The following is a 26,423-nucleotide window of genomic DNA, read 5'->3' on the forward strand; positions in this document are numbered from 1 at the left end:
TTTGTTCACCTGGTATTTACAGCCAAAGCCCACTCTTGACATTGGGCCCAGAATTCCCTTTTTTCTTTAAATATTAGAGCTTAGTTAACTTTTCCTGCTGCAATGCACATCTAACACAGTACAAAATGATTCTCACTTTTCAACATAGACTCCACAGTTATACACTGACTTGCCTGGGACCATAGATATAATGAGAGATCTTAGTTACACATCCTTTGCAGACAGGAGGGGTTTGGGCATTGTGTTTTACAGACCGGGCAATGAGAATGGACACTGTTCTTTCTGTTCAGGCTGTAGTACTGTGCAGCAAATACTGAGGGAGGGGAGTAGCGGGCATGTCAGTAGCTTTGTGACAAACATTTTCCAATGAAAGAGAGGTTTCCTGGCTTTCAGTTCGTATTGCTAGGATAGTTGTTTACCAAGCCCAGTGACCATTTACTGTAAAATCCCTTAAAGATGGGTGAATAATTTACAGCATATAGAATGTTGAAGAAGGAAGCAAGGATTTTGGGTAAAGGGGAAGTAGGAGAGAGCAGAAAGTTGGAGGCAGATGATTTCTGCCACTGTTAAGTACTGGAAGTGTGCCTGATGTCATGTGATTCACAAAAAGTAATAGCTCAGGATATTAATAATGTATTGCCTAATCAAACAAGTGCATAATAATCCTCAAAGGTCGTATATCATTCATACTGCTCAGGATAGTAAAAATAAAATAAAATAAAATTTATTAGCACTGTCCCTTAATCCTGAAGACCTTTTTATGATGATTCTAGCATTTCTAGATGTTCTACTGAAAATGACTCTAGCAAGATTTGAATATAATTGATTCCACAAGGAATTATTTAGCTAAAATACATGTAGCTACTAAATTTTAATTGCTTTCTTCACTTTTCGTTTTAATAACTTTCTAACATATCTGTGGAAAATTATGACTTTTATAACCTTTTAAACATAAAGACAAGATGACCAGGCTAAACCAACTAATATTGCCTCTTCTGTTTCCTCCAATTCAATGATCTTAACAGTCTCTTCCAACCTAAACAATTCTATGATTCAACACAAAAATGGCAGCATACTGATTGCAGTTTGCCACAACGCGGGCACTCAGAGGCAAATCAGCTTCACTCTGCCTTGTGACATCTCTGATTCTGATCTTAACCTGACCCTCAGCAGAGCAAAACCGCTTCTGTGGTATCCCTCTTGCACCCAGAGGAAGAGAGACAGAGACAGAGATCCAGAAAAGAAAAGAATGTTTAGGAGAAGCCAGTTTATTGTCATTAATATCCATTTGAAAGCTGAGTATCCACAAGAAATTCTTGTAAAAATAGAGAGGTGTTTTTGCTTACACTTTTGTGTTCATATGGAACAGAGCTACCCAGAACAGGGCAGTAGCTTTAGCTTGCCTTTAAATTAAAATGAAATTAAAATTCATTCTCCCAAGAGAATATCAAAATGTTCTGGGGGTTAGAAGAAATGCATTTGTTTCTTCTGTGTCAACAAATAGGTATAATGTTTACTTTTATGGCACCAAGTAGGTTTTTTTAGTAGTCCTAGTTCAGTGAACAAAATTAGCATTAAGCACATAGTAAAGGCCAACAAATTGCGTAGTATTTTAATACAACAGGTTTGAAAATGGAAACATCCTTTTAGATTTAGTGTATGAAAGAGGCTGATCTCAGAAAATGTCTTGCAAGCAATGAGGGCTTTGCAGCAGATTTTCATGTAACACTCTCACTCCCCTTCCCCACTCCCACCCAAACCCCTCCAGTCTCATCACTTTTTTGCAGAGAAATAGTGGAAGAGATAATCAGCTATTAATATAGTGAGAAGAGATGCCAACATGACTATTAATTTCTGTTAGCTAGATAATAACACCCTTATTTTTTCATTTCAGTGATGAAGCCACAATAGGAGCCCCTGTACGTAACAAAGTACATGCAGACTAGGTTTTGGTGATATGTCAGAATATTCATTAGGCATAGTGAGGAAAGGAATTCTGTCTTGAGATGTGTTCAGGCATCACTGAATAACCAGGAGAAATGATCAGAGCTACATAACCAAATATTAAAGTTTCAGCAGTTATAACTGAGTATGTGAAAGTCAGTAATCCTTGATGATTTAGAATGTTTCAATGCCCCACACTAGAACTGTTTCACATAATCTTTTAATTAGGTTGTTGGCTCTTCTGAGAAAATTTAAATAGCCTAAAGATTTCTGATGAGAGTGAGCATTATAAACATGAAAAAAAGAAAATCCAGGATATTTCAGCTGATACTGCAATACAGAAAGCCTAGTTCAAACAATGATTTATTAACTACTGAAAATTAATAACTTTCAAATACCTTTGAAATTTTCCTTTTTTAGAAAGCTTATCTTAAACTATTTTTGTTGGCATAAAACCCTATAGGAACTTAAATACTTTAGATTGTTTTAAGCATTAGAGGTGCATTTCAGACAGGCAGAATTAGGCTTTTGAATCTAAACCTAACAACTGCCTTTAGAGCCAGTAGAAAAAAAGAGGGGTCTGCCACGCTCAAAATCCGTGTTGGACAAATGCCTCTACATACACAGTGTTGAATAACACTGTGAAGGTCCCTGTTAACTGAAACTATGACAATTCATGTTAAGGCAACTTTGTCATGAATGGGATATGCCCTTCAAATACAGTGATCATTCCTAGGTTTTGTATGAGAACAAAAGGTCTGAGTTTTTATTTGGAGCAGATCAAAAAGAGACACAGTCTCTGTATCTTTGCTTAGAAATTATACTACTATAGAATCATAGAATCATATAATCATAGAATGGCTAGGGTTGGAAAGGATCCTAAAATCTTAGAATCACAGAATACTTTGGGTTGGAAGGGACCTTAAGATTATCTAGTTCCAACCCTCCTGCCATGGGCAGGGACACCTCACCCTAGGCCATGTTGCCCAAGGCTCCATCCAGCCTGGCCTTGAACATTGCCAGGGATGAAGCATTTACCACTTCTTTGAGCAACCTCTTCCAGTGTCTCACTACTGTCACAGTAAAGAACTTCTTCCGAATGTCTAATCTAAATCTCCCCTCTTTCAGTTTAAAACCATTCCCCCTTCTCTGATCACTACATAGCCTTGTAAAAAGTCCCTCTTCAGATTCCTTGTAGGCCCTTTAGGCACTGGAAAAATGTTATAAGGTCGTTTGTGCTTCAGAAAATCATGTGCTTCAAAAAATGTCATGTGAAGCATGTAAGACACGATCAAGGTTTAACTTGGCAACAGCAGCACAAGTTTAAATGTGCTGTCTTCTGATCAGATTTATTTTCAGAAATAAATCATGCTCTGAGAGCTTATCAAATAAAATATGTTTAATCCTTTTGCACACATTTTCAATTAAAAGATGCTGTTGTAAACCAGAAGTGTTCTTCTGTCTTGGGGAAAAAAAAAAAAAAAAAAGCAGATTTAAAAATAGCTATTTGCTGTTCAGATACAGGTCTGCATGCACAGATTTTTGATTCAGAAAATCTTTTGTAAAGGGACTTCCAGAGGTCCCTTTCAACCTAAACTATTGTACACTATAAAAAGAGACAGGTTTTAGTAAATTAATTGATCATTTACATGCTTTTAATTTAGAAAATTCATATTTTTAATAAACAGAAGTTTCATTGCTTGACATTTCTAAACTTATATTTTTTACATGTTTGCAAAAACTTACATAAAACTGCAAGGGGATTTGCAGATTATGGTAACAGATTATGGAAATTATAAAATATCTTAATTTCAGATCAGAGTGCTTTATCTTTGTTTTCCCTTCATCAGCGTTAAGCAGGCAAATTCCTTTAGGTGTGGGCCAAATCTTGAAATAATGAGAAAGCTAATCTACAAGACGTTGATGATTTTCAAAGGAAATGATACTGAAGATATATTGTACTTGTACAACACACTGAGAGACAGCTGTTTGTTGTTTTGTTGTTTGGGTTTTGGTTTGTTTTTTTTTTTTGCTTGTTTGTTTTGTTTTTATAATTAGGAGATTTAAAATAATAAAAATTGCTTTCTAGGGGAAGTTGACCTACCTGTATCCAAGGTTGTGGCAGTCAATTTAAAAACATGAGTAGTATCAAGGCATTACTGTGCAACACAACCGTAAACAAAACCATTCAAATCTTACTTACATGAATGATACTACAGGATGGTACAGTACCTCATTCCTCATGAGTAAAACTGAAATTACAAACAATATTTTCCCCCCAATAAATGATGATGTGTAGGTTGTTTATACTTGAGTCTTTAAGGCCTAGAAAGAATTGCTTCATCTCTAGGGAAAGAATATTAGTCAAAGAGCTATGGCTCACAGCAGTTTGGCTGCCAGTATGTTCCATTTCTAACGACTTCTGTTCTTCCTTATCAGCCTAGCATAGCCAGAACCGCTCACTTATTATTTACAGAGCACAGTTTGGATTGCATCAAAGAGAGCTTCCACTCATCAAGCTGTTTCCTGGTATTAATTTATCTCTTCCTCCCTACATCTGTAGCTAAAGCAAGTCTCTGTAGTGCTTAAACTGAAGTCTGAAAATAAGTCAAATATCTTTGAGACTTGGTGAAAATTTTGTATTTGGGTTTTTTGGTTTTTCTTTTAAAAACATGAGACTTACCTGAATACTGAAGGGCAATACAAGGGATACTTGGAGACTTCTGGTAACTAATGAGTCCCAAAGGACTGAGTCTGAATAGCAATGCTGTACACCAGTAGCAAGTTCATTTTCAAGGTGGGTGGCTTGGTATAAGCAATATTTGTGAAGAGACAGTGTTCTGCCTACCTGTGCTCAAGGCTGAGTAGGTCTAAGAGCTGATGTGATTGAAGAGTGGTTTCAGCAGTCTCTCAGTCTAGTCCAATTGTTCTGCTTTGGCTGAATTCATGCACTCACTGATGGCTTCTAAGTCACTTTTATCCAGATAATAAGAGGCTGTGAACAGGAGTCATTGACTCAGTGGATGCTCAAGGCTCTCAAATGCTGAAATACAGACAGCCAGAAGCTAGGTCTCACGCCAACTTTTCTGAAGTTCCCAGCTCTTGGGGAGCAATTTCACAATAGTCTTAGGTTAATCTGTGACTATCCTACCCCTGATGAAGGTCTGACCTTCTCCTTGCTTCACCTGCAACTTTGTCAGCTCTGCATGGCCAGACTGCACCGTCAGTGGTATCAATTTACTAATCAAGGTGAACAGTAAAAAGAGAAAAGAAAAACCAAACAAAAAAACCACCCTGTAACTGACTGTTCACATGACAAAAAAGCATAGTTCTGATAGACCTCTTGGGTGTCCTTTGTACATGTGTTGACAACAGTACATGTTAGGTCCCATTTGTAAGTTTTCAGCTGTGTTAGTCAGACAACAAGTGTTATGCAATTAAGACACTATGCATTCTTACCTGAAAACTGCATTTATATAATAGTATTAGACTGATGGGAATTTAATGGGGAACTTAATGAGATTAGAAGGTGATTGCTGTAACTCTTGTAGCTTTGTCTAAGAAGTTAATATTTATTATCTGTGATTAAACTTGTGCATTGCTTTTCTTAAATGCTTATATTTTGTGTCTGTTTGTAAGATTAATGAAAACTCTCTTCCTAGATAACCCGTTTGTAGCTCTCTGTGTTGGTCGTATAGCTATCTATTTTTTCTTCCTAACTAAAAATTTGCACTTCAGCTAAACTTCAAAGTGCCTGTAAAAGTATTACTGGGTAAAACATGTCCTTTGAAAATGATGAACAATTATATTATTCAACAAAGTGTACAGGCTGGTGAAGTAAATAGCCTGATTAGAATTTTTTACCTTGCTGATTTCACTATTTGTAATTTTTATGGAAGCATTGCAAAAGATGTACAGTTTATTGCCATAGCGATCATTCTGTGAAAAAGAGGAACAAAAAAAATTTCAATTTTGCATCAGAACACCTCTTTTAGGACTTGAAGTGACTATTATTAAAAAAACCCAAAAAAACAGTCCCATGTGAATAAGTTTATGTTTATTTTTTCATAAAGCTACTTTAAAATAACAGGGTATTTTTAAAGAAAGGGACTGTCTATCTGCTATCACAAAGATGTTGAAAAATATTTCTACCATTCAATTTTACTCAGCCTTTGTCTGATACAAATAACCCCAAGTTCTCACAGCAGTGCAAGTAATAAAAGAAAAATTTGCCAGTATGTGTTGCAAGTTATTCTCCAGTCAATATATCTGTGGATAACTAGAGTAACAGTGTCCACTGCTGGCAAATCAGATAACTGCACTGCACATTAGACCAATATTCTGTTGACAGGTTTTAATGAGTTAAGTTTTGACTGTGAGATATTTAATAATTTAAGCTTGTAGAACTGTGTTACAAAATCAGGTCACTACGTCAGGAGTATTCGTGCTATTACTGCTAATAATAAATGCTAGTATTTGAACTAATAGCCAGGAATATCAGAACAGTAATACGAGCAGGTATTGCAATATTTTTTCAGAACTCGAAAATAATTATAGTATTCATTATATTCTAACTCTCACATCTGCAAAATAAAGAAAAAATGTAGAAAAAGTCTATGAACTTTATCTTGGTTTTCTAACCTATGCAAGTAACAAGAAAAGCAAGCAGAAGTTCTTAAATTCTTTTTTTGTTTAGGTCAAAGCATTTCTTGCTTGCTTTGCTAGATTTTTTTTAACATATAAATGAAGCATAGAATAAATTAATGTTTCTATTGGGGAGGAAATAAAATGGAAATATGCAGCTTGATATAGCAATTGCCACTGGCAATGATGAAGCTAGAGATGAAGTAGACTGATTATCAAAAGAGAAGAGGAAAAAAACCTGTCATCTAAAAAGTTATTTTAATCAATATTTTTCTGGTGTTTTTTTTTCTTGGGGGGATTTATTTTGGTTGTTTTTTGGGGTTTTTTTTGGGGGGGAGTGTTTGGGGTTTTTTTGCATCTGTTGCAAAGAAACTCAGTCAAAGAGAATAGTGAAAGAAAGATTAAGAAGAAAAGGAGAAAAAAGGAAAAGACACTTCCTGTCCTAATGCAAACTGCATTATCACGTCTTATTATCTAGATTAGGTAAAAAGACGCTAAAGCACACTCTTTTTTTCAGACGTTTATATCTGTTATTAATTTACTCCATTCAATAGAAGTAGTAGACAATCCACTGGATTTTCTGTTTGATTGGAAAGAGGCAAACACCTCGTGTTTTTTTTCAGAGATCATTAGTTGTTTCTGAACCCCAAATGAAGGGACATTCCTGCACGAAAAGATCTCAGACGAGATCAAGGCTTACCCTATGGATGAATGAGGTGTTAGCGAGCATTGTCCTATATCTACTTTTTCTTCCTTCAGAGATTTACCTTTCCCTGGTGAGCAGTACCCAGAACAAGAAAAGAACAGGATTTTAGGTTTCAGGGCTTTTTTCTTTTTTTCCTTGCAAATGTCTTCAAAATAACATCAGATGGATTGCAACACAAAAGTTATTTGAAAATAGTAGATTTATAAACAAAGACAGATGACTATTGAGAAGTTTGCTTGCCAAATTAATTATGCTGCCAATTTTTATGTTAGATGATAGCAGAAGACTACTTTTTTTCTAAATTATTTGCTAGGGAGTGCCTTTTATGCTTTCTTCCACCACAAAAATGGTATTATGGACATGTGTGTGTGTGTATTCATGCAAGTGCGCAGGCAGTCATGTTCCAGTCCCTCCTGTCACTGGTGAAAATCACTTTCTATACTTACGGGATTATAGAATGTATTTTGAAGGGAATCATCCTCCTGCTTCTCAAGCTAGTAATTTACGTATGTCTCTGCTCATCCTGTCTTCTCTGTTCAGCATTTTATTGTAATGGATATAACGTACTTTTTCTACAGGGTTTATGTGAGATGACAAAATCCAACACCTCCCTTGTTAAAGTCCAGAAATATAACACATTTTTTCTCACATTTTCATATGTTTTCATATCTGTTCTGAGGAAAGCAAGAGGCCCTTATATAAAGATTTAGAATTAATATTTTAGGGGACTTCAGAAAAACAGTCAATAAGCTTGGGCTATATAGTTTTACTTGTGGGTGTGTAAGACATTAAATATTGTGATGTAATGTCAAAGTCTACGAAAGGAACAAATCCATATGCGTATGCTGCTAAACATTCCCTAAATACTGTTATCCACAAATCTGAGGCTTTTCTCCTTACACTTAAGAAATTTTCATATTGATGTCTACTTTTCTATAAGCATGTTTTATTCTGGAACTTGTGCAGCAAAAATCAATTTGTGTTTAGGATAATATTTGTGATTATTCCAATGAGGAGACTGCAAGTGAGTTCACTGCAATCTCCATAACTATTTTTCTGTTGTGAAAGTAGGAAGTCCTACTACAATACCAGGCAGGTGTAACAGCTGACATGTTATCATGCTGTGCCAACTGTACTGACCGCAGAGGAAGGTCACTGTAGAGAGCAAAATTTCCAGGAATGGCATTCCTTTTGTTGCTGTAGAACAAAATTTAGCAGACTCATGTTACAGGGATTTTCAGTTACTTGGGAGAATAATAGGGAAGTCTGTTGCATGTTTCCGAAATCGGGAAAAACAGAAAAGACTTGCTGTGGCTAGATAAGCAATTGCAACAGATGTTGTTTTAAGCTGTGCATATTAATGAAAAAGCTCTCCTTGCTGTTTTTAGGTCTCTAAATCTTAAACTGCTCTGTGCATCTGTGTGGACTAAAGACTGGGGGGGGGGATTGTTTTTCTGTGATAGTGGTTCTGGCTTGTGTCACTAGAGCCTTGTCTGAAGCACTCCGGTGGCAGATCCGCTATTAGCTTCAGTGGGAACAAAATAAATGGCTATGTATTTCTGTTGCTGGCAATTAAGAATCTCTCTTCAAGGTGACTATTTGATTTTTAAAGTTAAAATCATATATGTGTATGTCTCTGCAGAAACCACAATGTATTTAATTTTTAATTATTTTTATGTATTTGTCCCTGAAAGTGATCTTGATACTTTTTAGGTTTTTTTCATTGTTGTTAGCTGTTGTTTGAAAGAGACTTGGAGTTAAGTTTTGGGCCTGGGTGAGGTGTCCTGGAGAGCCTCATATGATCTGTGTGATCTTCAGATTCTCCTGTCAATCCAGCTGATTTCTTTTGTTCAGCTGGTCTCAACAGGAGTATCAGAAGCAGAGGACAAATAGAATGAAAACTAAGAAGAGCCATGAAAGATGTCACAGGAGGTGTGTTAAAAGTTAGGAGATGTAATTATGCGTCTTACGTTTCTGAAATATTGATTGTTAAAAATAGCATAAGAATCTTCATTTGCTTTCCTTTTCTCTGTTGAAGAACAGAGTTAGCCAATGGAACTGAAAATTAAACTTGAAACAATTAAAACAGGGATTTTCCTTGACACAGCATTATTCATGAGACTTGTTACAGCAGTATAATCACTGCAATTTAGCATTGGAAGGGAATTAAAAAAGCAAAGCCAAAAAAAGCAAAAGCAAATCCAAGCAATTTAAGAACTATGTAATATTTAAATAAGACAATATATATTTGGTTCTGTCCTATTGTTCATCTGCAAGGCAATTTAATTCAGTTCCCTGAATGAAACTGAATCCTTACTAGTGTAGAGGTACTCAGTCCTTCCAGTTGCAGACATATTCCAGGTAATGTGTAAAAGATATCACCAGTCAATGCAGAACAAATACTGCACTAACACATCGGCTCTGAGTGGGCATAGGCATTCATACTTCCTTAGATCTTATGTCTAGTAATGGTGACATTGATAGTTCTCTGCATAACTAGTAATCTGATGTAGGACTTCCTTGCATGGCAGATTAATTTATTCTTACATATAATTTAACTATGTTTTAATAGTTCTTCTTACGACTCAGATACGTGAAGTTTAGCAGGACCAAAACCCGTGAAGCTAAAATACGTGCAGTTATTCAAACAACATACTGGAAGCTTACTTTAATCTTATTTAAAGGGATTCACCTTAACACAATACACTCAAGGAGCCAAAGTCATACCTATTAAAATATACTGAATACATAGAAGGTACTAAGTAGTCAACAGTTTCAATAGGTATGACTTTGCCTCCTTTAGTGCATTGTGAATGTTGAGACTGAAAGCTGAGTGCTTTTGATGGAGAAAGTGTGAAAGCATAGATATCCAAATTCTGTCAACTATATTAGCATGTTTAATAAACTTTGTTCCTAATGCTCATCAAAGTTTAATCAAGCAGCATCAAATGTTCAGGGTGTTAACGATTTTAAATTGCAGTGCTTCACAGTGCATTGTCTTCTGAGAAGTTAACAACAACTTATAAGGAGAATTATATCCATAATAACATAGGAGAACACGTAAAACTGACCTAAATGAAAAAGTCTGAAGCTCCTTGCACAACCATACTACTCTTATTATAAGCATGGTATGCACATAAACTATATGGAAAAGACTTTCTTACCCACGTTTCAGTATGTTCATACTTGTATAAAAAAATGACCTTTATGCTGACGTGTTTTTCTAGCTTATTAATTTTTTTAACATTGAACACTTACCAACCTGCAGAGTAAGCCACAGATCATATTTCTCTCATCTCCTTTAAGCTGTAAAGTTATAGCTCTTTGTGTCCCAAGAAAATTAAAACAAGAATTGCAAGTTACTATTTCTTACCAACAGCCTCCCCCCACCATATGTACACACTGTGTGCCTTGGACAAGTATTAGTTTCCAGTTATATGAATAATCATATTTGTAGAACAGAATTACATTTTCTTATGAGGCCATTTTGTGGGAGTGGAGAGGTCTTAGTACATAAATTGAATTCAGACACTTGAATTATGGTCCTCCAAATTACCAGAAACCTTCATAAATTTTTGATCAGTACCAACAAATGTTCAGAACCACAACCTTAGCTGATAAAAGCCCTTTGGTAATCAGTCTGCTGCCGTATCAAAAGCACCAGAATGTTGATTAAATGTATTCATTAGAATTTATAAACACGTATTTTTTAACTGCTGAGACGTCTCTTCTTAGAATGACATTGCATGTTCCCAGTGGCCCAGGTGTACTCTTAAGTACACCTTGCAACTGCTATGCCTAAATTGGTACTTTTACTTCTAGAGTAGCCTTTGAAGTTTGAATGGAGTTTTAAGGAGTAAGGTATTAACTTTGCAACTGTAGCACACATCTTCCTGGGATATTTGTCTTAGGGTTTGATTTGATTTGGTTTGGGTTTAATAAAAAGAATAGATTCAGGATATCTGGGAGGAGAAAATGGAGGTGGAGCGTGTGTATGTGTGTACCTGTAGAAAGACATTTTTGTTTATGTTGAAATCGTTTATGAAGTGTGTAGGGTTTTCATATCTATGTTGACCAAAAATGACTCTGTGGCTTGTAACTCTTTCCAACCTAATGCAAAACATACAAGTGGGAGAAAAAAAATATTAAAATACACAAATAATAATTTAAAAAAACCCCAAACACAACAAAACAAGACAACAACTTAAACTGTAAGGATTACATTTCTGATTCTGTAAATTTTGTAGCCTATAGATCTAGAGTTAGGCTAGAATATAAAGAATAAAATCTCATTTTTCATCATGGAAGCCCTTATAAAAGTATTTTATATATCACTATTACATGTATATACACAAATATTAACAGTGTATATTTTAATATTGTACTTTGATGCTTGAAAATACCACACTGTAATTTACATTTTAAATTAGATGAAACAGAATATGGTTTGTTCCCAGTAATACAGGAAAAAAAAAATAAATTTAGGATAATAATTATAATAAGGTTTGATACCCCAGTATATGATCAAGCATTTTATCCACACTTTATATCTGTTGAGTGTTTTCCTCTAAAATTCATTCAAGCAAGTAATTTTAAATATTCTGAAACGTTTTTGGTTTAGAAAACTCCTGAATAATAATAAATTAGCAGTTAGAAATGAACAGATGGGAAAACAGAAAGTATTGAAAATCACTTCTCCCCTTCTTCTGCTTTTAATCGTTTGTTTTCATATCCTGAGTTTTGTTAATCAGAAATAAAATTCTATTATAATGTTCTAAACGTTAAAGCTAAGATATTTCCATTTATCTTAAATGTATAAATTCATGCAGTCACTAGTCTTTAAGGTAACCGATATGTTCATACTTGTACAAACCATCTGTTAGCAGAACCTTCACTTTGACTAGAATTGCACACATTTTATCACAGGTTAAGACAGCAGATGGCTCTCTTGAGTTTTCTTTGCAAAACCTCAAACTGTAAACAACTGCTCCGTATTTCTGAGATGCAAGGAGAAAGCTATTGTTTTTGATCTCTGGAGTAAGAATCACATTTTCTCTTGTCTATAGGCATCCTGCCCATTTTCACCTTCAGTCTTTCCTTTCTTTACTATCACCCTGAGAATCATATTATTGAGAAATGTCAATGCACTTTGGCAAAGGCCCAGTATTTGAAGGAAACTAAGGAAAGGGAACAATAGTAGTAGGTAGTATGTAGTGCATAGCATCATTGGATAATATAGAGTCCCTTCCAGTGAAACAAAATGTGGAACCTACATCTTTGTGGAGAGTTTCTTGTGAAAAAGTTAGGGCTGTAGGTATTCCTCTCCTAAATTCCTGTGAAAATTAAAGATAGTGGAGGATTGGTCTTTATTTCACTCTACTCCCTCTCATACATTCCTTTGTTTGGAGCTAGGTTGAGTAGGAGCCATCCTGTCACCTCTTCCTCTGGTGGCAGGGGATGTCCCAGGGCCACACATATCCAGCCTCTGCTCAGCTGTCCATTGGGCATGAGCAGCCAGGACTTGGACAGGGACCAGGGATGGGACCAGGGATGGGGTTGGGGGACCCATTAGGACAGCATTTGGAGGAGGGCTTCTGTCTTGAGGACACTTAAGGAAGGCAATACCATGTCTTGTCTGCTGTTGGGAAGTAAGGAAAAGAAGCAGTATGCAAAACTGTAACAGTGAAATCTAAAGAAAACCCACCTCACTGTCTAATTGCGTTAATTAAGGTAATTGTTACTGTTGTAAGGAAATTGCTGCTCTGTAAAAATCACCAGATAGAAAATCCAATGCGTTTTAGCTGAATCTCTTTAGAGACACTCTTAAATAGAATTAAAATGTATTATCCAGATCCGATTGTGCATGTTCTGCTCCTAGTTGGTCTAACATTAATACAAAATCCCTGTATAAGGGAGTTCCCACCATACACTTTTGCCCTCTTTATAAAAATAGCCGTTTATAGATTAAAGGATTTCGGGAAATAAAGGTCAGTATTGGAGATGCTGAAGCCTCTGCTGAAACAAGAACTTATACTTTCCTAGGAGGTTCTGCATTGCAAAGCAGTGAATTATGCTGGATGGATATTTACACTTCAAAGTCTGTTTTCTTTAAAGAACCATCTAACAAGAAATTAGAGTATTCTTAAAACATTATTAAAGTTAGATATTTATTACATGATATTTCCCTGTGTGAGCATTTGCCCTTCTTTATAGGATAACCCTGCATTTTTTTTCTGTGTAGCTGCTGGCTTCCTTTTTCTACTTTCCTCTGGTTAGTACAACGTCAGGAAGTTTAACCACTAGCCTGGCAGAAAGTAAATCCAGAAAACATTGACCCCTTATCTGAAAAGGGAGAAGACCCAAGAGAAAAGATGAACGGAAAGAGATGGAATATCATATTTTATATGGTATTTATTATCTGCAGCACATTGCGGACTCCTTGGGGGCAGAGACTTCTTGGGGCAGAGACTGCTTAGGCATTCAATGTCTAGGGAGCTTGGCTGGGGCTTGGTCAAACGCTCCAAAGCCCCGTCCAACCTGGCCTTGAACACTTCCAGGGGTGGAGCATTCCCAGATTCTCAGGGTAACCTGTTCCTGTGCCTCACCACCCTCACAGTAAAGTGTTGGTGACAGATAAATCTACCTACTGCGGCCTTTTGTGTGTGCCCTACAGAATTCTCTTGGTAGTTCTGAAACCTCAGAAATCAGTTAGCATTCCGAGGCAAAAGTGTGCTGGTGCAATAACCTTCTCTTCCCAAAGATCGCGTCTTGGTTTGAGTGGAAGGTACCCTCCACCTCCTACGTGAGTCTTCCTCAGGGCTCTTAACACCTTCGCATGCAGCAGAAACCCCTCTCCCGCCGAACTACACCTCCTGCTCCGACCGGTAACGAGGCGTGGGGCGAGGAGGGGCAGATGGGAGGGTTCCCCATCGCCCTCCCTCCTCCGCCCCACAGCTTTCCCGGTCGGGAACGGGGGCAGGTACCGGTATCACCGCAGGCTCGGCGGGAAAGGCGGCAGGGAGCTGGTGCGAAGAAGCATGGCCGGGGAGGGCCGTGGGCCGCGGGGCTGGAGCCCCGTACGAATCAACCCCGAAAGCTGAGAGGCAGCTGGCGGCGGATCCGCCGAGAACCCGCTGCTTCCCATCAGAGAACCGCTTCAGCAGCACCCCTTTCCTCCGCCCCTCGCCCCCCTTTGCTTTATTCTCCTGCCTGTCCCCCGTCCCTCCTCCACCCCTGGCACCCTCGCCGCCCCTCGCCTTGGGGAGGGCAAAATAAGCTCCAGCGGTGCGTGCCTCTGTGTGTGTGTGCGTGCGTGTGTAGGGGAGGCTGGAGCGGGGTGGGACTGAAGAGCCGTGATTACAGCTCTCCCCGGAGAAGATTGCTCTCTCCAGATGCTGATTTCTGAAGCACTTGGCAATCATCAGGCGGGAGTCTGGAATAGGCGGCGATAGCCGCCCCGGCCGCGGCGATGGCAGCGCCGGGCGAGCAGGCGGCGACGCGGGGCTGAGGGGCAATCCGGGAAGGCGAAGCTGCCGGTCGGGCTCGACCCGTCCAGACCCGCCCTGACCGGGTGCGGCTCTGCCCCGAGTCCCGCTCGTCCCGCTTTGCGCGGCGCCACCAGCCCGCCTGCGGACACCGCCACCCAAGCAGGTGCCTCTGCGCCGGGACACGGCGGGAGGGGCGGCGGGGCACCCATGCGGTGACCCGCGTTGGCGGCGGCAGCTCCCGCGGGCCGCAGGGCGGGGGTGACCCGCTGTAGCCGCGCCTCGGCCCGGAGAAGGCTCCCGCTCTCCCGCGCCCCCGGGGATGGGTCCCCGCCGGGGCTGAGCCCCGCCACAGCCCTCCCCGCTGCCCGTGGGCGAGCCGGCGAGCAGCCATGGCAGCGGCCATCGCCAGCGGCTTGATCCGGCAGAAGCGGCAGGCGAGGGAGCAGCACTGGGACCGGCCCTCGGCCAGCAGGAGGCGGAATAGCCCTAGCAAGAACCGCGGGCTCTGCAATGGCAACCTGGTGGACATTTTCTCTAAGGTCCGCATCTTCGGGCTCAAGAAGCGGCGGTTGCGGCGCCAAGGTGCGTCCCTGTGGTCGGGCCCGCCCGCGGGGTCCCGGGGGAGGCGGGCGGGAGAGGGCAACCTGTGGCGAGAAACTTCCCGGGCCGGGCTCGGCTCCGCCGCGGTGGGAGGCGGCAACCGCTGCTCCTGCCGGCGGGCGGCTCCCGGTCCCTGCCGGCTGGCGAAGGGCTCTGGGGGCACGGCCGTCGGTCGGGACCGCCCGCCTGCCTGGTGCCTGCGCTGCCGCCCCGCCCCGGGGCTCTGGGGTAGAGATCCTGTCGGCTCAGGTAGCCGGCGTGGCGGGAGCTCTGCTCTTGTGTCCCCGTCTCGCCCGTGTTTCTGTTTAAAGGACAAAGAGCTCACAGTGTGGAAAGGTTTTTAAGTGCCCGGCGCCTGGGGACTGTCTCTTGCCCGCTTGTCTTTGGCAGGTGCAGCCTGGCCATAGTGCAGGGTCCCGGTGACTCCCCAGTCACCGGCACAGCCGGCAGCAGTAGGATTGCTGCTTGTCATCCCTGTGAATGCCCAGGTCAAGGCCCTCTTCATAAACACCCACAAGTTTTGCAGGCAGTTCTGGTTTGGTGTAGATGGCTGGTAGTCATCGGAGACGGCTTAAACTAGTACCATGGTGACTGCATTTTGTCCAGCACTTTGTATTAGAACCCTAGAAATAAAAGAAGTTAAACGATATTGCAATGACTTCTCTTTCTTTTTAATTTTGTCGTATTGAACTCGGTATTTAACAGCGTTCAGAAACAGTGATGACTTATCTTGTACTCGTCCTCAGGAAACAAGTAGTTTTAGAACAAAGGGATTGTGTGATGAAGTGTGAAATTTTTAAGTATCACTCAAAACCTGGCTAATACCTACAAGTCAGTGGTGAAGTACAATCAGCCCTCTGTTACACTAAAGAATGCCACCATGTGTTGCAGTTTGGTATGTATACTATAGCTCCTCTGCAGGCTGGGTCGGAAGGTAATTTTAAGAAGCATAATCAGTGATCAGTCCTGATTGATCCTGCTTTTTTCCATGCATAACACTTGAAATAGCACAAATGACAAATTCTATGCCGTTTTATTTTTAAATTACTTTATTGCTGTAAGGATTGTTTCTTGTAACTCCTAATGCAAGCCAAATCTTGCCATTCTTAGGTAGTACAGTGGTATAGGGAAGCCGAGTGAGAAAATGTCAGTGGCAAAAACCTATGGTGGCTTCTTTTTAGGCAGTCTGCATGTGTGCTCAAAAAGATAATAGAGTACTTGGTTTATGATAGTGTATTTATATCTGTGATATTTGTTCATGAAAACCAGTTGAGGGGGATTTGCTAACTGAACAATTGTTCTCGACCACCTGTGCAGCCTTATTTGGGGAAAAACTCTGTATTTGACTATATTATGGTTTGAGGAAGAGATGACTGTCTCACAGGACCGAGATGCGAAACATTTTCTTAGGTAGGACGAGGCTTTAAAGAGACTCGTGAACTCATCCTTCCTCATTCATTCATTTTTCGTAAAGCACTTTGTGACATTCTCGAATAAGAGAACTAGATTAAAATATATCTCAGCTGTTAACCCATACCACTGCTACGTGTGATTTCAGTAAGGATAATCAGGAAAAGGGCTATTTATTTGTACAGTCTGCAGCACCAGACCCCCAAGTTTATTATTTGAAGAATCCTTCAAATGGAGATGTGGTGATAATTTATCCGTTGATTTACAGTAAGGTCTCAGAATTATGTTCGTCCATAAAAATTCCTGCTGAAAGAAAAATCCCATCGTATCTTTTGCTGCACATGTTCCTGATGAGTAAAGTGGTACATGAAGTACCTGTGGATTCAAAGTTGCATGCTATTTAGGAGGGAAAAACAAAGAAACAAGCAGAAGTCATTACTTAAAGAACTTATGCGGAATAATTTAAAGTGAATGATTATTTGGAAAAAAACCCACATTTTATAAGGCTGGTTGCTTTAGAAGTACCTTATATGAGTTACAGAATGAATATTTATGAATCCTTTTATTTTTCTGACACCGAGTTAAATGACCACTGAATTCTTCACTGAAATCATACTGTAAAACCCATTAAAATAAGCCTTTGCCAAGCAAAATAGGTTGCATTTCAAAACATCTGTCATCAGAAAGGTGCTATGGGATTTTGACAAATAAACCTTGTGTAAATGATATAAAGTGTCATGAGAGCATTGTGAAAAATGAGCTAATCGAGATGTGACAAACCATCCGTAGCATTCTTGTATAATTCAATAGAAGAGTAGAAGTATACGTAAAATATTTGTTATATACAGCAGTAAAAGCTAGACTGTATTTCTTATGGAATAAAAAAGTGTTTTGCTTTGTTCTTACATAGGAAAAATAAGTGTCTTCCCGTCTTTGAAATAGTGAACCAGCAAAAACTAATGATGCTGCTTTTTAAATGGAAAACATTTACTCTTGCACATACATGTGTACATTAATGAGATAGATAGATATACACAGTCTATGCACAGTTACCAACATGTTAGCAAACTTCTGAAAATATTTTTCTTTTTTAAACTCTTAAAAATGCCTGTTAGTACTGTTCACATTCAGTGTGATTTATTTGTGAACAAATGAAATTATAAGGAATAACGTGCTAAAGTCATATGTATCCTCAACTGAATATAAAAGCTTTCTGTCATTGTGACTAATTTTCTGTTTATGGTCCTTCCTTTAGGGGCATACTAAAATATCAGTAGGACTGTGTTTTGGAAGACTTAAGGGTAGCATTAAAGATTCATCCAGGAGCTCACTCAGGGTAAAATGTAGTATTTGTAATTGCTTATGTATTGGTTCTAATGGTAGATGGAATGATAGTTTTAAACAGTTTTGCTAAAACTTTGATTAATGAATCAAATTGTCAGAGTGATTTCTGTGGGAGACTTGTCTGATTTGCTGTTGAGTGAATGAAACCATTTTCGTTTACTGGGCAGCGTTGATTTGTATTGTTTAGTATTTTGATATTTCAAATTTCTTTCATCTTTATTTTATTCTACCTGTCATCTGATAAAGAAATCACTGTCATTAATTTCCAGCTAGCCATAAAGCCAAGATCTTTCCTGACACTGATGCCAGACATCAATTAATTATGAATCATCCTCTCCTGGCTTAGAGGTTGTTCAGTTATAATGGTTTAATTTATGTTAATATAATCACAAATGGGAGAATTGACAGACGAGATTTTGAGTCTTCATGTGAAATAACCTTATATAACCCGGGGCCACCCCATAAAAAGAAGAAAATAAATGTCAGTTCTTCTCGTCATGCAGTTAGAGTGAGCAGAGATTAAAACGTATGCTTGTCACTAGTGCAAATTCAGACTTCTTAGCCTGTATTTTCCTCTGCATATCTAGCTTCTTTGCTAATCTGAAAAATCATCATTTGGTTAATTAGGTCCCTTGGGAGTGTTCTACTGGAAAATACTCAACATTTAAATGTATTAAAAACCAAGTGTGATGTTTACCGTTTCTGTGTGCTAATACCACATTAAGACTTCTAAATTTATACATAGAGTGTATGAATTTTGGAATGACTTGGCCTCTGATTTTGTACATTAATATTTATGAGAAAGAGAGACCTAGGGAACATGTTCAGAAAATGCACTGATTAGATTTTTTTACATCTACAAAGGTAATTTAATTCTCCAAAGAAAGCATTTTCTGAAAATTCCTCAGTTTATCAGCTAATGTTTTGTGGCAGACATGGGAGTGGCCCATAATCTCAGGTGTAAGATAATTCTCTGCCTTAAGTAGTTTTTAGTTTCCCTACTTGTGGAATGGTCTAAGTGGAACTGAAATGGAGATCTGTGCACGCGGGTGTACATGCCTCATTTTCTGAAGCCTAAGAAACTGCGTTGAATCCCAGTCAGTTAGCTCCAGTCTTGAATGATCTGGCTTGCTCTGAGTTCCAGTGAACCAAAACCTGTAGCTGTGCCTTTTTTCTATGTGACTGTCCTCGGAATTAATTCTTCTTGACAGCTCACTAAAGCCCACAGCTTTTGCATTGCCTAGGTGCAAGACCATCTTCTATTTTTCTGGGTGTTGAACTGATGTTGCTTATTCTCCATTACTTTTCTTCAGATAAAATTGTTTAAACCCACAACCCTTTTGGAACTATAAACCCAGTCTTAACAGAACATATAAGAAATTTTAATCTATCAAAATGTTTCCTTCATGTGTAAATATGCTGTATCTTATATAAAACATTCTAAGCATATTGAAAAATAATTTTTGAACATATGGTTTTCTAGATTCAGTATCAAGTTTTCTTTCCCATGCGTTCACTATTTCATATAGACCCTGTGCTTGCTAAAGAGAAGCTTTAAAAAGAAATGTAATAATGGATGGAATTTAATTCTCTTACTCTGAATTGGTCTTAGTGGCTCTAAAAGTAATGAAGTAGATGGTTTTGAGAGGAAATGGGGAAAAATAAAACGGTAACATAATTTTGGGACTATTGATTTTTAGAAATATCTCAAGCATGGGTGATAGAATAGTGGGCATTTAATGTATATGTAGTGCTGTACCAATGTTATTTCAGAATATCTTCTATTTTAATGTAAAGTGAGCAGAAAAAGTTAACTACAGCCACTGGATGCCTTAAAATATTGTGCTAAAAGTAGAAATCAGAGATCAGGCAATTTCAGAGACCAGTAGGTATTTTAACTTGTATTTTCTAAATATTCTATATATGGTACTAGTTGCAAGTTAAAATGGCTTTGAAATTTCTCAAAGGCTTAACAGCTGTCTTGGCTGGAATTCCTTGCTTGTTTTGTCTATCAAGTAGTGTGGTGTTCAGGGGTTTTGGTGAATTCTTTCTTCCTGATGAGCAATGGTTTACATTTATTTACCTCAGGAAGTTTGCGTATCTGGAAGATAGTGAAATTGAAGGAACCCAAATTTCATTTTTCCTATATCGAATCATTGAATCAACTAGATTGGAAAAGCCATTTAAGATCATCAAGACCAACCTTTACTCCAGGACTGCCAAGTCCAGCACTAAACCATGTCACTGAAGGCCTCATCTACATGGTTTTTGAACACTTCCAGGGACCGTGATTCCACCACTGCCCTGGGCAGCCTGTTCCAATGCCTGACCACCCTCTCGGTGAGGTGAGGTAATTTTTTCCTAATATTCAATCTAAACCTCCCTTGGTGCAGCTTGAAGCTGTTACCTCCTGACCTATATCACTTGTTAATTGGGAGAAGAGACTGACACCCAACTCACTGCTACCTCCTTTCAGGTAGTTGTAGAAAGTGATAAGGTCCCCCCTGAGCCTTCTCTTCTCCAGACTAAACAACCCCAGTTCCCTCAGCCATTCCTCATCACACTTGTGCTCCAAACCCTTCAGCAGCTCCCAGCTCTCTGGACCCACGCCAGCAGCACCTCAGTATCTCTCTTGTATTGAGGGGCCCAGAACTGAACACAGTACTTGAGGTGCAGCCTCACCAGTGCCAAGTACAGGGTGATGATCATTTCCACAGTCCTGCTGGCTACTCTGGTACAAGCCAGGATGCTGTTGGCCTTCTTGACTGCCTGTTCAGTGGCCGTCAATCAGAACCCCCAGATCCTTTCCAGCCACTCTGCCCCAAGCCTGTATCGTTGCATGGGGTTGTTGTGGCTGAAATGCAGGACCCAGCACTTTGCCTTGTTGAATCTCGTACCACTGGCCACAGCCCATCGATCCAGCCTGTCCAGATCCCTCTGCAGAGCTTTCCTTCAGCAAATTAACACTCCACCCAACTTGGTGGTGTCTGCAAATTCATTGAAGGTGCAGTTAATGCCCTCATCCAGATCATCAATGAAGATATTAAAAAACTCTGACCCTAATATACCGAGCCATGAGGTCTATACAAACATTGCTTTACACTGTCGTCACTTGGTAATTGGTGATTTAACTCTTCATTAGCAAATGAACTCTTCAGTCTTAAGTGATCTTATTGGATCCCCAAAGTTCGGGCAGATTCTGTCTACATATAGTGATATTTTTTGTAAGATACATCAGTTATTGTATCTATTAAACGTATCGTAGAACTAAATTATCTGGTTAATAGAGATATTAAGGGAGATTAGAGGTGGCTTCTGATTCATGGTGATGTAGCAATAGAAATGCTATCGGCAAGGTCAGGTTTCTATGCTGTATTTAAAGACAGAATTCTGTCTTAATAATATATAATCTTTTAATTGATGTAATTTTTTTAGGGCATTTCAGTCTGTTAATTTGAATTAAACTAAAATGAGTGCTTAAAATAATGAATTTTGAAGTCAATAGCTTATAAGGAGCAGTAATTAATTTTAATACAGAGCTGACACTCAAAAAGTTTCTTACAGAAAACTTTGCTGTTAAAATCTTTTGATTTAGAATGTAAGCATAGAACTTTAAAGATACGCAACTGTGGATACCCATTTATTCAGAATGAGTAAGTGGAGGCCTGTCTTGCTTGGTCATATGTAAGCTCCTTTCTACCTCAGGCAAATATTAGTGATAGACAGGAAGATATACTCCAATGTACTCTTACTGTGCTGTCAGCTTTTTCTGAAACCCTTTGAAACTGGTACATTTTTGTTCCCAAGAGTTAGTGCTAATTGAGATCCTGTGTTCTGCCATACACTGAATGGTGTGAAAAGAGAATGAATATATGATACTACATTCTATGGTAGAAAAAGATGAGAAAATTAGTAAAGCTCTGAATGTCTTTATTATAATCTAAAATTAGCAACCTGCTCTAATTGCATTGGAGACTATAACATTTCTGTACATCAGGAATTTAGTTTTTCATTTCAATTAGATAAATCAGATGACTTGATGAGGTTAAGTTTAGATCTTCCAATGTATTTTCCTAAGGGCCTGAGAATGAGATAACATACCCTTTCCTGCTGCAAAGAAAGAAAATTGCTGCTTTTGGTGCCATGATATAGGAAGATATAACTCGATCAAGTTAGAGATGGGTAAGAGTCGAGTCGAGGATTCTCAGGTTCTGATTCTATGTTACAAACTATACATGATTTCAGTATCTCCAGAAATAGGTGACATTACTTAAATCTACATTTCTGTAAATAAATAAATAAATATATTCTCAAAGAAGATGAAGAATTCTGGTGTTTCAAAGGAAAGCTAATATGCGATTGAAAGAAGTGAATGGCAAAAGGTTAATATAAAATTTAAATAGATGAACTATGTTGAAAAAAATTACAGAAACCTTGTTTCCTCAACGTTTTCAGGATCCCAGGTTGCAATTTTGTAAAATGGTGAGAAAAAGCTAATAAACATGATATTGGTTGGTCAGTAAGATTTTCATAAGTGAAGCTAGAAAATGCTGACTGAAATAGGAATGTGAAGTATACCCTTTCTCTGGGATATAAAGTATAATCTCTAGGATGTAACTAAATTAAACAATTTAATTAAATCTGTGGTCTTGATTCAAATCGCTTGCCCAGGTATAGAACTTTTGAAAGGCACTGGAGTTCCTGTGCTATAAAACTGCTGAAAATTGAACCAAGATTGAACTGCTGATTGACAGTAATCAGTGTAAATAGGTGATGGAACTCAGGATTTATTTAAAATAGGAAATCAAGGATTTTATTTCATGTTAGAATAATTCAGTATTACGAAACACAAGCACACAGTATTTTTCTCTCAGTAGAAATATTTTTTTAAAGGAAAAAATAAGATTTCCTTCTTAATTAACTATCATTTCTGTTGCAAAGCCTGCACTTTCTGCTTTATTTTGCAAATTCCGAGATGTATCCCATATGTTGAGTGCAGGTGCTGCTGCTCCTGCTTTGCTACTCTGAAGTCTGGGCCCAGAAAGCATAGAGTTCCAGTGTTGGGTTGGGTTTGTTCTAAAGTAAGAAAAAAAAAGGCAAAAGAGAGAAATTAAGGAATAATTTTTTACATTAGTCTCCATTTTTCAATGATTCATTGTACAGATAAACTTGAGTGGAATTTTATGTCCTAATAAAAAGACATTTTTCCAGCCTCAAGGCATTTTTGTAACTGAATTTCAGTATCACTCAGCAACAACAGATATGTCAGGCTTAAGAAAAGGTCAGCAGGTTTCTTTACATTGGAGATTCTTGTGGAACTAAGAGCCTAGAGGTGGGAGCTGCTAGCAGTGTCTCCCTTAATCCAGTAATGCATTGCAGGTATTTCTGGTTTGGTTTTGATGAAAATTTGCACTCTCTAAGTGTTTTAGAGAGACTATTTTGCTTTCTTATTGTATAAAACTAGAGCAATGGGAGGTTTTTTTTTACTAAAATTACTATGCTTTTACTGTAGTATTCTGTATTGTGAAAGAAGGCTGTCTTTTAAAGGCAGCTATTTATTTAAGCCTTCTGTGATTCTAAGTACTAAATTTATGGTTTACATAAACCTACCTGTATGAAAACATTACATATCTGTGACATATAGATCATGTTAGTGCTCTTGTATAAAAATGTATATTCTATAATGAAACAGTGAGTACTTCACCAACAAGATGTCTATTTCAGTAGATACTTGTATTTTCTTTCCAAATGTGTAACAGAGTTTTTCATACAGCAGACTTAATTTTTGTGGGTAGAACAAGGTGTGTGAAGTTTATTGGTAATTCAGAAAGAACAGTCTGTTTGTTAGAGTATGAATAAAATAGGTATTTATTTATTTATTTATTTGGGTCTTAATCTGTGATTATTCCTTCTTTGTTTTGTTTTTAAGAAGTCTCATAGCAAATTGGTGTGTTCATAAATGTGATGAAGTAATGTTTTTCTCCAACTAGACTTCCTTGTAACCTAAACTCTCTAGTTCATGGACTGTAGTTCCTAACTGATCCAAAAATCTTACAACACTTACTGAGCATTCAGTTGTTCACACACTTGCTGCCTTATGCATTGTGAATATTCCAACTTAAACAGATGCTCCTCTCATTTTCATCTGTGTAGTTTATGTATAACTGAGACTTGAATTCCCTACCTTAATTAGTGGTTTGTATCTCTTCATATGAAATTCTGATGAGTTGAAAAATTTGGTACTGTAATCTGTATACCAGTGACTATGAAATAACTGTACTCTTAAACTTCATTGCTCTATTTTCCTCCTTCACTTTTCTTGCTGTGTAATCAGAACAGTTCCTTCTTTGTAATCAGAACAGACATATGAAATGTGTAATATTTGGTTCCAAACAGCATTTTAAACTGTGTTATTTAAGCCAACAAAACCAAGATTCCATCAACTGTGGAATCTCTTTTCTATGACACTGGAAAGAAGCTTGCATGGAAGGAATGGCTTTGCTAAAGTTTTTTGAATTTTAGCAAGGCTCCGCTTATGTCCACCTCCAGGCTTGTACCTGAATGTATTACTTTGGCATCATTCCTGAAGACTGCACAAGCTTGCCCTTAAGCAAACAGAGGTATGATTATGGGATGAAGACCTAAGTATGGTTGTCTATTCCTTTTCTTGTGTAGGAGCACACAAAAAATTAGTAACGAGTTAGTTGCTTTTCATTATTTTGTTAATTACCTTAGATCATGACTGTGCCAAGAAGTAGGACTAATTGTAAAATACCACAGGATACTTTAGAAATTTTTTTAGTAGAAAATTATTCCTGGGGTTAAAAAGTTGAGAGATTGGTCCCTGCTGATGCAGGTAGTCTGTAAACTATGACATGTAAACCTTTGTTGTTTCTAGCAAATATTATTTAACTTACCTTGTGTATGTTTTAAGGACTTAAAAATATATATGTTCCTCCTAAGGAACTCATTAGAAAATTATTAATAGTGAACAATATACCTCATTGTCATTGGTTCTCACTACAAAGAAAGCTATTTTGTCATCTGAATGGCTTTATCTTGGTATTCAGGTTTTGTGCTTAGCACAAACTCCAGTCTGGTGCACAGATTATTTAAATCTTTTTCAATAAACCCTAAAAAATTAAGACCATAGTCTTAGCTTCCATACTGGCATAGTGTTGGCTTGCTTTAAATAAAGGTCTAGACTCTGCGAACCTTTTTACCCTTTGTTTTAACCTTTTTTTTTTTTTTTCTTTCCCTCTGAAGATGGTTTTATGCAGAGATTAGTTTATGGCTGAACTCTTCCAGGCATTAGATTTGTAAATCCCATTTCATTATTGCTTCTTGTTATATTTTAGTCTTCTGGCAAAGTAAAAATAATTGTCATTCTAGCTCTTGTGTCCATAGATTTTTGCTAAATCAAGTGAGAGACTTGCTCCAGGTTTTTTCTTTTTTTGGGGTGATTTTTTTGTTTGTTTGTTTATTTTTTGTGGCAATACCTAAGGAGAAAGAGATAAAACATTCTGAATTCCAGCAGTAAAGCAGTTTGTGTACAATTAAGAAATTTAGCATGATGTAGACGTAAATTTATTCATTAAATTCTGTTGTCTAAGTAAGTAGCTTATATGTGCTAAACAACTATGAGGTTGTGATGTTATTACCCTAAACCCACATCTTTTGATGTAGCGCACATGATTTGGAAATCTGTAAAATTTATATCTAATGCTCTTTATAAACAGTATTCTGTTGTAAGTTCAATATAAAATGAGCAAATGAGTTATGCATGTAAATAAGTCAAAACGAGTAGGTGGCTGACGTTTACATAAATTATGGCATTTAGAAAACCCTGAACATTACTAGGAAGCAGCCATCTTTCTTGGGAAACAGTGAATATGACTGCAGACAATTAACACCAAATGACACAGAAAGAAAAACAAAGTCATTCCCATTAGCCATGCTCACTATTTCTCTACTTACAGGTAGGTATTGTCAGCACTCTCAGACATTTTTTTGTCTCAAAAATGTGTCTCCATTAACGAGAGAAACAAAGACCCATCAGGTTTTCCATACAGTTAAAAGCTGCTAAAATCAGTGTAGATTAAGCCCAAATAATCTGGTTGTAGTTAAGCTAAGGTATGAGTACACATTTGTGTCGTGTTGTTGTGATGACAAAGTGGCTAGATCAAGCCAATAGCCATCTCAGGGCAGCTTATCATACTCAGTACAATTTAATCAATCAATCACCCTTGATTTTTTTGTTGCAAATATAATGGTTGAAATAAACCAGT

The 26,423-nt window shown here is 38.1% G+C and overlaps 1 protein-coding gene across 3 annotated transcripts in view; it reads left to right on the top strand.

Moving 5' to 3' along the window:
- The window catches only part of FGF14 (fibroblast growth factor 14), a gene marked incomplete at both ends in the record, with an annotated part of 398,496 nt that overhangs the window by 249,562 nt on the left and 122,511 nt on the right, over positions 1 to 26,423 (top strand). Inside the window, one exon of one of the 3 annotated variants that reach the window (XM_080613734.1) lies at positions 15,171 to 15,363. The exons of the other annotated variants lie outside the window; for them this stretch is intronic. Within the exon in view, the coding sequence (XP_080469860.1) occupies positions 15,171 to 15,363 (193 nt within the window). Of the gene's footprint in view, positions 1 to 15,170; positions 15,364 to 26,423 lie in introns of those variants that run through there. 3 annotated transcript variants of the gene reach the window in all.

Source organism: Psittacula echo, assembly GCF_963264785.1.
Source record: "Psittacula echo genome assembly, chromosome: 3".
In the NCBI taxonomy this organism is placed as follows: domain Eukaryota; kingdom Metazoa; phylum Chordata; class Aves; order Psittaciformes; family Psittacidae; genus Psittacula; species Psittacula echo.